The sequence below is a fragment of the Panthera onca genome, chromosome B2 (assembly GCF_046562875.1).
Source record: "Panthera onca isolate mPanOnc1 chromosome B2, mPanOnc1 haplotype 2, whole genome shotgun sequence".
NCBI classification, from domain to species: Eukaryota; Metazoa; Chordata; class Mammalia; order Carnivora; family Felidae; genus Panthera; species Panthera onca.
Window position 1 is genome coordinate 1,934,608 of NC_138343.1, and position 12,510 is coordinate 1,947,117.

The window sequence follows — 12,510 nt, forward strand, 5'->3', positions numbered from 1 at the left end:
GAAATGTAAGGGTGTTTCTCTTTCTTGAGTTTATGGCTGCTGAGTGAATGGTCACAAGTCCCTTTAGGGAAGGAATGGGGAAATTATATTCTCTATATTTGTGGTGCTGTTGCAGGGTCCCACTTCCTCAGGACTTGGCTTTTCCTCTGGTTCAAGATCAGAGCTGAGCAAGGTATGCTGGTTTTGTTTTTAATTGGGGCTGCTGCCCTCAGTCTACTGGTTATGTATTCTAGGTTCTTCTGACTATGCAGACAATGATACCTTGTTGGCTGTTCATCTCCCTTGCTTCTAGGGATGCCGTGTTCTATTAATCATCTCCGACACTCTACAGAGTTGCCTGCCCCCACCCCCACCACCCCCCACACAGATTCTGATGTATGAGTGCCGCCATCTCTGGCCCGAGTCATTTCAGGACCCTATAATCCGCATCGTTAACAGCGAGGACACTTCTGTAGCAGAATCTCTCATCAACCACACTCACCACACACTTCTCCGTGATCCTGCACATTCTTTTTTGTTTTCAAACTCCTGCAATACTTTGTCTTCAGTGACTTTCCAGCATTACTTTTCGGAGCTTTTGATCCCTCCTTTCTGTCATTAGACACAATAGTCCTGGCATTTCTACCTCAGTTGATGAGGGCCATTTCTTTGTCCAAACAGGAGAATCCTAACGGTGTGTTGGTTCTTGCCAATGTGTAAAACCTCTGCACTTGGTGAAAATGCTCCAATATCCATGAACTCTCTTTCAGCTAACTTTGTGTTTCATGCCCCTTGATCAGGAACCCTTGGAATCTAATTCTTTTTGGGCGGATATTGAATGGGTGTTTGGCAGAGCACCAGCCTCTGCATTATCACCAAGCAAGAAGGACGTGCTTACCCTTAGTAAGGAGGGCTGGGGGTCTTGGAAAATCTGGGGATTTAGATGTTCTAATGCATCCAACCAGATGTATCCATCCAATGCCTCAAGGTTCTATTCTTTTCCAATCCAGGCCATGTGACTTGAGCATAGGAGATAATCTGGTTTGAGGATTTAACCTTCTTTGGAGTCCTCCTATTCCTACGATTAAGTCTTGAACCTGAACCTTTGCCTTTTGTGCTCTTGAGTTGCAGGATATGAGAAGTTCTTTATCTCCTCTTGGGGAGGCACTCTGGTTTTCACAGTTAGCCTTCATCTGGTGAGAGGTCACCCTCAGCCTTTAAGCATCTCCCTCCGAAGCATCAATTTCTTCTCAGAACAACCTTAGAATTGCCTTAAAATAATATCACCTCAAAAGTACCACTCTCTCACATTTCTCAAGTGCCTGATCCGTCACATTCACCAGCGCGTGGAGCCACCAGCGTGACCGCCTTGTGCATGTCTGGTGAGAGTTGTAAAAACTGCACCTGCTGGTCTGTATTCTGGCTGTTTGTGCTCCCCCCACCCCCCACACTGCCAGCCAGATAGCAGACAGTTCAGCTTCAAAACTCTCATCTATCATCTATCTATCTATCTATCTATCTATACATATATACATCTATATATGTATATATATGGGGCACCTAGGTGACTCAGTCTGTTGAGCATCCAACTTCGGCTCAGGTCATGATCTCATGGTTTGTGAGTTTGAGCCCTGCATCGGGCTCAGAGCCTGGAGCCTGCTTCGGCTTCTGTGTCTCCCTCTCTCTGCACCTCCCCTGCTCATACTCTGTCTTGCTCTGTCTCAAAAGCAAGTAAAGACTAGAAAAAAAATTTATTAACTCTCATTTTAGCATCTTATGTCTCAGATCCCCTTTGGTTACCTGTAGGGACTCAAAGATGGAGATCTGCATTCAGAGTTTACTGGAACACTACTTCAGGGTCAACACAAAGGCATCAGACCGTTGGGGGTCTCCGCAGCTAGGACGGGCCCTTCAGAGCTGTCCCAAGTTGGGAAGTCAGGTCTTGCCTTTTATACCCTCTGCTGACTGTAATTGGATACAAGCTGCCCCTGGAAAGGGGACATGGCTTTGACCTGAGACAACTCCTAATCAGGGGTGACAGTTCAGAGCCACCAGGTGGCAACCTTCCAAGGATCTGGGAGGACAGTTCCTTCTAGGCAAGGGGTTAAGGTAATTTGGGAAACACACCATCTCTGGTAGTTACAGTGAGAAAGAACAGAGAGAGGAGACAAGTTTGAGCACAGGACAAGGTATAAAAACCACCACAGTGATGCCAGGTGCTGCAGAAAACATTTTATTGGGACAGGACAGGGCTGGCTGTGATGCTGAGGAACGTAGGGTGGAGAGAGGAAAGCCCATCCTTCCAAGGGTGCCTGGCCCGGGTGTCGTAGCCTGAGTGCACTAGAGGTCAGACCCTAGGAAAGTTTCTGTAGGATCTAAGTGAGAGGGAGGCTCTGGAGATGCCCCTCCCTTCATGCGAGGCAGTCCCCTGCTCCCACTCCACCCCAGGGCTCCTAAACCAGAATGACAGGTCGGTGTGCATGTGGGACGGTGGGTGTCACGGGTGAACGATGATCTGAAAAGACTTGGGAACTGACAATGCGTGTTTGTCCTTAGGGGAGGGAAAACGTTATGAGGTGGAACCCAGACTGTGTGGCTACCACCCCACTGTTCTTTCTACACCTGTCAGGTGGAGAGAGCAGGGGCAACGTGGTGTCTAGGAACGCACTTCTCCAGGATATTGTGGCAGACTGACCCATCCTCACGGAAGGCTGATTTTCCCTTGACGGATAGGAGTGATGCCATCTGTAACAGGCGTCTGAGGATGTAGGGTTTCCAGTGTTTTGTGCTTCTCCCACGTCCGTACTCTTACAAGGAGAAACAGCAGCAGCCTTCTGAGCATCAACCTACTTGGTAGGGAGGGGGAACTTCGGCAGGATAGAGTGATTGAGTCGAGTGGAGGCCATTTAGGAAGACAGCGTAGTGAAACACGGAATTTTCTAAAAACGTCTTCAGGTAAGAAGCAGGATGGCTCCCGCCCCACACACGGGATTCCTATTTCGTTTTTAGCTGCTTCAGGTACTCCAGGATGTCCGATCTGACGGTGCTGATGGGAGCCTGGTGGAACCAGCGCATGACAGGGACCCCGTTGGGCCCCACCAGGAACTTCTCAAAGTTCCAGCGGATGTCGTGGACCTTTACCGGCTCCCAGGATATGTGTCTGGAAGAGCCCAGCACCTCAGAGGGGTGAGGGCAGGAGAGCTGGAGCAGAGAAGGAACAGAGAAACAGCATCATTCCTGCTACTTTCCCCCATGGGGAATCCGCCCCTCCCATGCCTAGATACTCTGATTTCCTGTGATTCTCAACAACTCTGATTGCCACCATGGCAACCATCAAGACAGCTGTTGGGGGGCGCTTGGGTGGCTCAGTGGGTTAAGCGTCCAACTTCAGCTCAGGTCATGATCTCACAGTCTGTGGGTTCAAGCCCCGCATCAGGCTCTGTGCTGACAGCTCAGAACCTGGAGCCTGTTTCGGATTCTGTGTCTCCCTCTTTCTCTGACCCTCCCCTGTTCATGCTCTCTCTCTCTCTGTCTCAAAAATAAATAAATGTTTAAAAAAAAAAATTTTTTTAAAGATGGCTGTCGGTATTACAGGAACAGTCTGTTCCCTCCTCCTGCCCCCCAGTGACCCTGTGATCACACAGCCATGCTGCTGTGGGTAAGACACGTCACCTCTGTGGCTGTCAGTTTCCTGTTCTGCAAAGTGAATGGCTTAGATTAGAATGTGCTTCTCCAGGTCTCAGGGTTCCTGGACCAGAAGCATCTCACAAATATCTTTGGGACCAACATGGAGTTCCACATTTTGTTTCATCAAATAACAAAACCTTTCAGAAACATCATCACTTCATCATTTAATTTAAAAAAGGTTACCGTAAGAATAAATTCTATATACGTCCTGATCTGAGACTAACGGGAAACCCTGTAAGTCAGCTGAGTTTCCGAAACCGTCCTTACACTGTCTTGTTTTCTTCCATTTGCTGAGAGCGTATAAAAATCGCGACGTGAGCCGGCGCTGCCTAAAAGTGGCCTCCAGTTCTCTGTACCTAAAAGTCAGCGTTTTACCAAAGGCACTTATTAACCTGTTGATTTCTACGTCTCCCTCTCCAATACTAACCTATCAAGGAGTAGGGACTGTGTCTTCTTTTTATCCGTATTGTTTAGGAAACTGCCTGAGACTCCGCAAATGTACCTTGAATGAATGAATTCACCATGCAGGGTGGTCCTCAGAAACACTGTCGTTCTACACAGCGCTCTCCGTCACCAAAGCCAGAGCTTCATAAATGGACAAATGAAACCCCGATCCCTCTGCTGAGCTGGAGATCTCTTGCAAAGATCTCATCCCGTTTGCGGGCATGAGACCCTTTTCCACCACATCGGTTGTAAGGAAGGGAAGAGGGAAGAAGAGGTTTGGGTCAGTAACTCACTCACCTTCAAGAAGCTGAAGACTTTCTGTTCTGTTTTGCCATTCACATCCCCTTTCTCAAAAAGCTGGAAATTCGGTACATATCCTCTCCCTGGACGCACATACCTGCAATGACTCACAGTTGCCAGAGAGTTCCAGAGTGTAGGAGAGAAGGCTGTGGGGGGCCCCGGGGCTGGGGGTCATGGGAAGGGCAGGAAGAAGGGCAGATACAGAAAACAGGGCCCGGGGAAATAAGGCCATTCTTTTTTTATTATTATTATTATTTTTCAATATATGAAATTTATTGTCAAATTGGTTTCCATACAACACCCAGTGCTCATCCCAAAAGGTGCCCTCCTCAATACCCATCACCCACCCTGCCCTCCCTCCCACCCCCCATCAACCCTCAGTTTGTTCTCAGTTTTTAAGAGTCTCTTATGCTTTGGCTCCCTCCCACTCTAACCTCTTTTTTTTTTTTTTTTTTTTTTTTTTTTAATAAGGCCATTCTTTATTTACATCAGGCTCCCTGATTCACGTAACTTGTCTCTGTTCCACAACCTGAGCCTGTGCCCCTGCACTGCTTCCGTTCCGGCTCCTTCTGCGGTCCTGCTCCTCTGCGGTCCGTCCAGACCTCACTCCCAGGGAGAAGGAGAGTGTCCAGATACCGCCAGACCCACGTCAGGGGAGGACAAAGTTGATGTCGGTGTGACCCACCCCCGACCCAGGAAGCCTCGTGTGAACATGCCCCGCAGACTGAAGAAAGGTGGGCAGAGGCCTCCTGGGGGCCCAAGCAGGCACTCACTTCAGCCCCGGAAGGATCTCCGAGTTCTCTCCTGGTTCCTGGTTCCCAAACTGGTTGCAGGGAAAGCCCAGCACGACCAGGCCCCAGGGCTTCAGCTCGTCCTGAAGTGCGTTCAGTTCTGTGGGAAGAGAAGAGACCGTCTGGTGGCCTGGCCGGAGACTCTGCCTTGTGTAGAGAAACATCTATGGAGCCACCCATTTTACAGAGAAGGAGACAGAGGCTCAGGGAAGGAAAAGTCTCTAGCTGGAAAGACCTTTAGTGACAGGGCTGGAGTTACGTGCTGCAGCTCCAGACACGCATTCAAAAGCCCTTTATTATAGGGTAATATTTTATTATATTATAATAATTTTATTATTTATAATAAATATTTTATTATTTATAATAATTTTATTATAGGGTAATATTTCCCCAATCTGTGGCACATCAGGATCAGCAGAGGGCCCTTCCTGAAAAGCAGGGATGCCCAGGTCCCATCCCAGAGAATTCTCTGGCCCTCCTTCTGAGTTGGCCCCCAGTCATCTTCACTCTTCAAAACCTCACCAGGTTACTATGGACTGTGACAGGTGTGACTGCTTATGGACAGTGCATGCAGGGGTTACTTAATGGGTTCGGTTTCAGTCTGGCAGGATGAAAAAGTTCTGGAGGTTTGTCTCCAGATCTGTGAGTGTGAACACGCTTAACACTACTGGTCACTACAACTTGGAAATGGTTACAAGTGTAAATTTTATGTTATATCTTTTGTTAACCACAACTAAAAAAAAGTGTTTGCCTTCCCTGGTTGGTTAATTGCAGGACTGAATCTTTCTTTCTTTCTTTCTTTTTTAATTTTAATGTTTATTTTTGAGAGACAGAGAGACATAGAGTGTGAGCAGGGGAGGGGCAGAGAGAGAGGGAGACACAGAATCCAAAGCAGGCTCCAGGCTCTGAGCTGGCAGCACAGAGCCCGATGCAGAGCTTGAGCCCACGAGCCAAGAGATCATGACCTGAGCCAAAGTCAAGAGGCTCACCCAGGTGCCCCAATCTTTCCTTCTTTCTCTCTTTCTTTCTTTTTCTTTCTTTTTTTAAGAAAAAGACACAGATGACGATAATGGGCTTCTCTCCTCTGTACAGACTGGGTCCCCTGGGTGGAGCAGGAAATAGACCTGATGGGCAGAGAGAGCCAGAGAAACTCCAAGCCCAGCTTCCCGGTGTTCTTCAACATCCTCAGGATGTTCTACGTCAGTCCTCACCAACATGCCGGAACACACAAGCCTGCACCTGCCTCCTTCCACTGTCTTCCCATCCTTTGCTCAGATTTTTGTCATCAGCTTCTTTGTTAACCCTTTCTGAGCTAGATGGTTTCAGTGCCCTGACAGACACTAGCCGGTCCCACGAAGATTCTCCACAACCAACTGGTCAACAGGAGCCTCCTCTTAGTCCTTTTCTTTCCTCCCTCCCTCCTTCCTTTCTTCTTTCCTTTCCTTTTCTTTTCTTTCTTCTTTCCTTTTTCTTTACGAACTAGAGATTGGCTTCCTGATTCCATACGGTTCCCCAGTACCTCTCCCCGCATCCTTCCTACCTGTCTTCAGTCATCATACATGATCACTTGCTCTGGGAAAGAGACAATAAATTAGGAATCCCATCTTTCAGTCCTTGGGAAACTATTCCTCAGTTTCCTTGTCTGTTCTGTACAGAGTGGGAACTGAATACATGAATTTTTAAAGTCACCGTAAACTGGTAAAATGAATTATGGTCCAATAGAGTGTCATTCAGTCTTTAAAAAGAATGAGGAGGTGGTCTGAACTCTAAAGTACTTTAGTGGGATGCCTGGTTGGCTCAGTCAGTAGAGTGGGTGACTCTCAATCTCAGGCTTGTGAGTTCAAGCCCCACATTGGACATGGGGCCTACTTAAAATAAATAAATAAATAAATAAAGTACTTCATTAAAACAAAAAGCAAAGTGACAAGCAGTATTTACATTATGTTACAATGGGGGGGGGGGCAGAAAAAAGAATTTGCGAATTCTGTAAACATAACACCGGTCATCTAGAGAGAGGGGGACAAGGAGCTGGAAAGACTTCTTCTCAGTCTAGACTTGGTTCCTATAATTTGTGAGCCTTGTGAACATGTTACCTATTCAAAACACAACATAATCAAAAACAACAAAAAAATGAAACTCTTATTACTTCAAACATAAGAAGTGCCTCTCCTGTTCATTATTCACTGGCTTCGAAACCACATGGCCGAAGATACGAGAAAGATGAAATCGCTCCCTGAGTAACGCACAGAGACGGGGAAACCACGTCCAGGAGACCCTGAGGTGCAGCCGGACGACTCGCCTCTACCCCCACCTGCTGGGCCAGCTCTCCAGACAGACACAGCTGCAGCCCATCCCCGCCGCCTCTGCCTTCGCAAGTTACCCTGGAAAAGTCTCAAAAACATCAATGCTGTCTCGTATTTACCAAGACTTCTGGAATCTGCACCGAGGCCCCGAGTCCTCAGATATACGCTATTCTCCCGGAAATCTCAGGAGCAAAGCAGAGGCAGGACGTAGGGAAGGGCTCAGCAAACTTTGCATAAAGACAGTGGACACGTTAGACTCTGCAAGCCGGATGGTCTCCATCCCTATTATCATCAACTACTCAACTCGGCCTTGAGGCGTAAATCAGCCACGGACAGTATGGACGCACATGGGCATGGCTGTGTCCCAATAAAACTTTGTTCACAGAAGCAGGCTGACCACATTTGACCCGTGGGCCATTGCTTGCTGGCTCCTGACATGAGGGAATGAAATCACTGGGTCGTGAGGATTTACTTCAAGGCGTAATTAGAACGTAATTCTACTTATGATTTAGAATATGCTGAGCAGGAAACTGTGATCCCAAGGACAGTGGCTCTGAATTCTTACCAGGATACTGAGCCGTCAGACCGCAGTAGGTGGCCACGTTGACGAAAAGGACGTGCTTGCCCGCGTACTGCTTGAAGTGAACGTGTTCCTTTCCGTTAAGAGTGAGGGCATCATATTCGTAGATGGTGCCTTTCACATCTTTGTAGCAATCCATCTGGAAGATTTTTAAAAGGATAGCATTAGTAACGGTTCCTAACACCTGTGAAATCTGTCAGCGCCCTCAAACAGTATCGGCTGCATTAACTGAAAACAAACCAGCAAACAAACAGGGCTTGTCTGAGGCGTCCACGACACGATGGAAACGTATGTCTTGTGACTGGACAGCCAATGGTGTTTGAGCAGCAGGCAGTCATGTCCCCTCCCGTCATCCTGGCAGAGGTAGGAGCCGGGAAACGTGCCAGGATGAGATGAAAAGAGCAGAGATTCACGAAGTAAGGGAGGCCAAAGAGAAAAGCTCGCTGCCCTTTGTGCTTCTGTGGAAATGAGGCTTCTTGCTGGTTCTGGACTGAAGGTGTCCCGCCTAGACTCTCCCACAAAGGGCAGGTGTGGGATGGCTTATGTATCTGAGGACGGCCTGGTCACTTCTGTAACTTTCCCGAGGCCTCCCGACTGCTTGCTCCACGCATCAGCGTGGTGTCGAAGGAACTCCGGCCTGGGGATCCAAAGCCAGCTCTGCTCCCCAGTTCCCTGTGAACCTGGGCCGTTCTCATCCTTGACCCTCAGTTCCCCTGCGGGTAAGACGAAGACACTCATCTAGATTCCCACCAGCTCTTCAAGCAGCCTTCCAGGTTTTACCTTCTAGAAGCTAACATCAGCCCTGCTTGGGATACTTCTGTCCCTCACGTCTCTCTTACTCGTGTGATGGTTTCACAAGCCACCACCGTGATGCTCCTTCTGTAGCTCCCAGTAGAGGACAGCGAGAGCCCAAGACCATCCGCTGGTGCCGCGAACATCTGTCCAGCAGCAGCTGCTCTCACATAATCAGCACCCCACCGCATGGTGCTCTAGGAATCGAATTCTCGCCTTCATCACTGGCTCCGTCTGTCCTGTTCCTCCCCAGATCTTCTGAGCATACTTGAGCAGGATTCTATGTGACACAAATAAGTTTCATATAACAGAAATACTTTGTACATGACATTCTCGCTGCCTGATTTTAGGTTCAATTCCTCTACAAGGCAGATCTCGCCTTATTCTTCCCCCACTCTATTCTTGTAGAGTCCACGAGGGACCCAAAGGGTCTGGACTCCACAGTGCTCATCAGCACAGCCTCACAGAATCCAGGGAGTGTGAAAAGGAAGCTACCAAGCCTCATGGTGAGACAAAGGCAGAGAGGAACTGGTCAGAGAAAGGGGAGAAGGACGAAATGCGATAAGGAAGGTCCAGATTTAAAGTAGGATTAACCCAGACTCCCTGGAAATCCAAGGGACTAGAAAGGATTTTAGCCAGCCAGCCAGCCAGCCAGCACCGGTCCTGATGCCACACAAACAAAACCGGACTTTCTCCAACCTTCTTGGCCGGCTGCTGCTCTCGCTAGCACACCGGGCTGCGGGCCTCAGTCCCTGCCCCTGGTCAGAAGGCTGCCTCCTCGAAGCAGGCCTCTGCGCTTTCCCCTAAGTGCACAGAGACACGCAGGCCAGCAAAACTGAGAATGTTGTGTGAAAGCATCGATCTCCATGTCCGTGGTGCCGGTGCTAAGCTGAACATTTTTCATGATTTCTCTTCTTCCCCCTTTGCTACCGCAGTGAAAATCAATGACAATCATGTTGAGTACCAGGGTGTGGGGATTGAGAGACTCTGGGCCTGGAGAGCCCTTTGCGGTACTTACTGCTGAAGCTCAGTGCTGCTTCCAACGTATCTAAGTCCACATGACTGGTCTCCTCTACCTCCAGACTCAGCTTTTCATTGAGCAAATTCTACAGCCCAGGGTCCAGGGCCTTCATACCCAACCAGGCAGCACGCAGTGACAGAAAAGCACATCAAGTCTCAAAAGTAGAGCATTCTCTGGTCAATTTCAGAGCAGTAGGAAGATCTTTCCAGAGCTGCCTTTTACTGAGCACATCGCACGTGTCATAATTACTGTTCACCCACCCACAAGGTAGACACTGTCACCCACGACTTCATAATGAGATGGCAGAGGCTGCCAGAGGTGAAGGGTGACCAAAAGTGATCCCCCCGCTAAGGACGAGAGTTTGCTCGCCTCTCACTTCATGATCCCATTCTGCCTCCAAGTCACCTAGATCCCAGCTATCCATCCCTGAGCTGTCCTCCCACCGCCACACACACACACACACACACAGACACACACACGTTGCCTCAATAAGGCAACGGAGCCATGAAATGGGACTAGACTGAGGCCAGAATCCAAGACTTGATTCCAAATTCAGTTGCTTCAGTCCTCCAGTTATTTCTGTACGTGACTTATGCTTCTCTGGTAGCTCTGTGACTTTATCCATCTGTAAAACTTCCACATTGATTCTTTCCTCCTCTTCGTGGGCATCCCATTGAGATGACTTAGCCCACGGTCTCCCCCGAACCCTGCCGCCCACTGTGATGCCCGCGCCAGCCTTGCCTGGGGCCCAGCTGAGGCCGATCCTGACGTGGCTGGAAGGGTATCCAGGCGACCCTAAATGGAGACGGAGAGGAGCAAGGACCAGAGTAAGGAGCCTCTTCCCTACCTAGATTCGGCTCAAGGAACACCGTTTATAGGACTGAAGAAGAGGCAAGAAGAAAAGAAAGGTTAATGGAAAGCACAAGAAGAAAGCAAGCAGAGGTGGGAGTCTTGCAAGAATGACTGACGCAGGACAGAAGGACAGAAGGGTGACTCTACCTTGGAGCCCCGCCCCACCCCCTCTGGAGTTCACTCACCTTCACCTTCTCTGGGGGCTTGGGATTCATGCACGTGACGCCGACTAGCAGAAGAGGGAAGAGGGAGGAGGCCGGTAACTGTGCCATCATGCCTAGTGTGTGAGGTTCTGGTCTCGGACGCTGGGATCTCCCGCACTCTGGCAGCCTTTTGACACACTGGCCAAGCCCGTGCAGGCCAGTCGCAAGACGGCAAGGGTTTCTGGAGCATTAAGCGGGGATGTAGAATTTAAACCACATCCTCACCCACACACCCCCCCACGTGCACTCAGTGCTCACCAGTGCGATGAAGGCCTGGGACTCATATAAATTCTGGCAGAATTATGAAAAGGTGAGGGCAAGGGCCCATGGTCCTTGAAGATTACTGTCTGCTTTAGCTGAGTGGAGGGTAGTGTCCAGATGCAGAGAGAGCCTCCCCAGCCTTGCAGTAAAGTCACTGGAAACAGGACCACACAGACCCCACGTACCATTCGGGGTATCATGATTTGTGGACCACCGAGGGCCTCTCTAAGAGATGTGGAAGGAAACCGGTCCTGAGGGAGGAAAAATATTTGCAATAAATGTGAAGGAAGCACATTAATATCTCATGATACACCTGCCTTCAAGCGCTCCCAAATCAGTAAGAAAAAACAAGCAGCCCAACAGACACATGGGCGCCAGGCAGTAAACCAAATGGCGTCTGTGCTGGGATACAACGTTCTCCTTCACCAATAATCAAAGACGTATAAATAAGAACAGATGCATTCTGTGTTTATCAGATTGGCCACAGTTAAAAGGCGAGGAGGCACCCGCCTGGCTGTCGTCGGTCTGGTATGTGGGGGCGGGGTGGGGGGGTGGGGGGGTGGGTTGCACACCAGACCGGGGAGGGAACCGCCAGCGGCTGCCAGTTTTCTGGAGGAGAACCTACCATTCTGAATGCGCTTCTTTTAAAAGTGCTCTTAATCTCCTGGAAGCCCCAGGGCCTGAGAAGGAAAATGGTAACGAGGCACAAATAAAAACGCTTTGCCTCTCAGCCAGCAGCTCTTGGTTTATCGAGTTCCCAACTGCTCAATCGTCTCTGCTAAAATTGGGACAGGGTGAGGGATACAGGCCTGGATATTGCTGGACACCCCGCTTCAGTAACATATTTAACCGCACCCCACCTCCCCGGAGGCCTCCCAGTCTCCTTGTCCCTCTCGTGTACAGTACGGTGCACTTCTGGATCCCAGGTGCTGAGGCCTGAGTCACACTCCTCAATTCACAACTGCTTGTCCTTGCAAAGCCCCCTCTTGTTCTGTAGATTATTTACAGCCTCGATTTCCAAACCACATTCTCCAACCCCCCATCCCCATGGCTAAAATAGGTTTCCTATTCCTATGGTTTGTAATCCTGGAAAAAACTTGCACATTCCTCATCAGATTACTAGCCCCTTAAAGCTTAAAAAAACCCACTCACTTCCCCCCCCCACCCCCCGCCTTTGGACAGCAGAATCAAGTGGTTGAGTTCATCAAACTCTTACATTCATGGCACTTTATCATCAGGCTGTGCACTGATTGTCTTATTATATTAATTTAAAATGTTTTTTTTCTTGTCTCCAATC

At 49.1% G+C, this 12,510-nt stretch overlaps 1 protein-coding gene across 3 annotated transcripts; it reads right to left on the bottom strand.

Annotated features, from left to right (window-relative positions):
- Positions 1-2,199: 2,199 nt before the first annotated feature.
- On the bottom strand, positions 2,200-11,111 carry GPX5 (glutathione peroxidase 5). Of its 3 annotated transcripts, XM_060614203.3 has the most exons (6): positions 9,895-10,321; positions 8,325-9,156; positions 8,070-8,223; positions 5,184-5,301; positions 4,408-4,507; positions 2,200-3,180 (listed from the first exon to the last, which is right to left on the bottom strand). In XM_060614203.3, the coding sequence occupies exons 3-6, from the start codon at positions 8,221-8,223 to the stop codon at positions 2,974-2,976; spliced, it is 579 nt and encodes a 192-aa protein (XP_060470186.1). In that variant the 5' UTR covers positions 8,325-9,156; positions 9,895-10,321; the 3' UTR covers positions 2,200-2,973. The 3 variants fall into 3 exon arrangements, with proteins under 3 accessions (XP_060470186.1, XP_060470187.1, XP_060470185.1); XM_060614204.2 differs by lacking the exons at positions 8,325-9,156; positions 9,895-10,321 and adding an exon at positions 10,935-11,111; XM_060614202.3 differs by lacking the exon at positions 8,325-9,156 and having other exon boundaries at positions 9,895-10,320.
- Positions 11,112-12,510: the final 1,399 nt, after the last annotated feature.

Excerpts from the sequence above, each read along its gene's own strand:
- GPX5 (XM_060614204.2), bottom strand. The coding sequence starts at position 11,024 with ATGATGGCACAGTTACCGGCCTCCTCCCTCTTCCCTCTTCTGCTAGTC. Across the intron at positions 4,508-5,183 it reads GAGATCCTTCCGGGGCTGAA|GTATGTGCGTCCAGGGAGAG; the intron begins GTGAGTGCCTGC and ends GAGTCATTGCAG. Across the intron at positions 3,181-4,407 it reads AAGTCTTCAGCTTCTTGAAG|CTCTCCTGCCCTCACCCCTC; the intron begins GTGAGTGAGTTA and ends TCTCTGCTCCAG.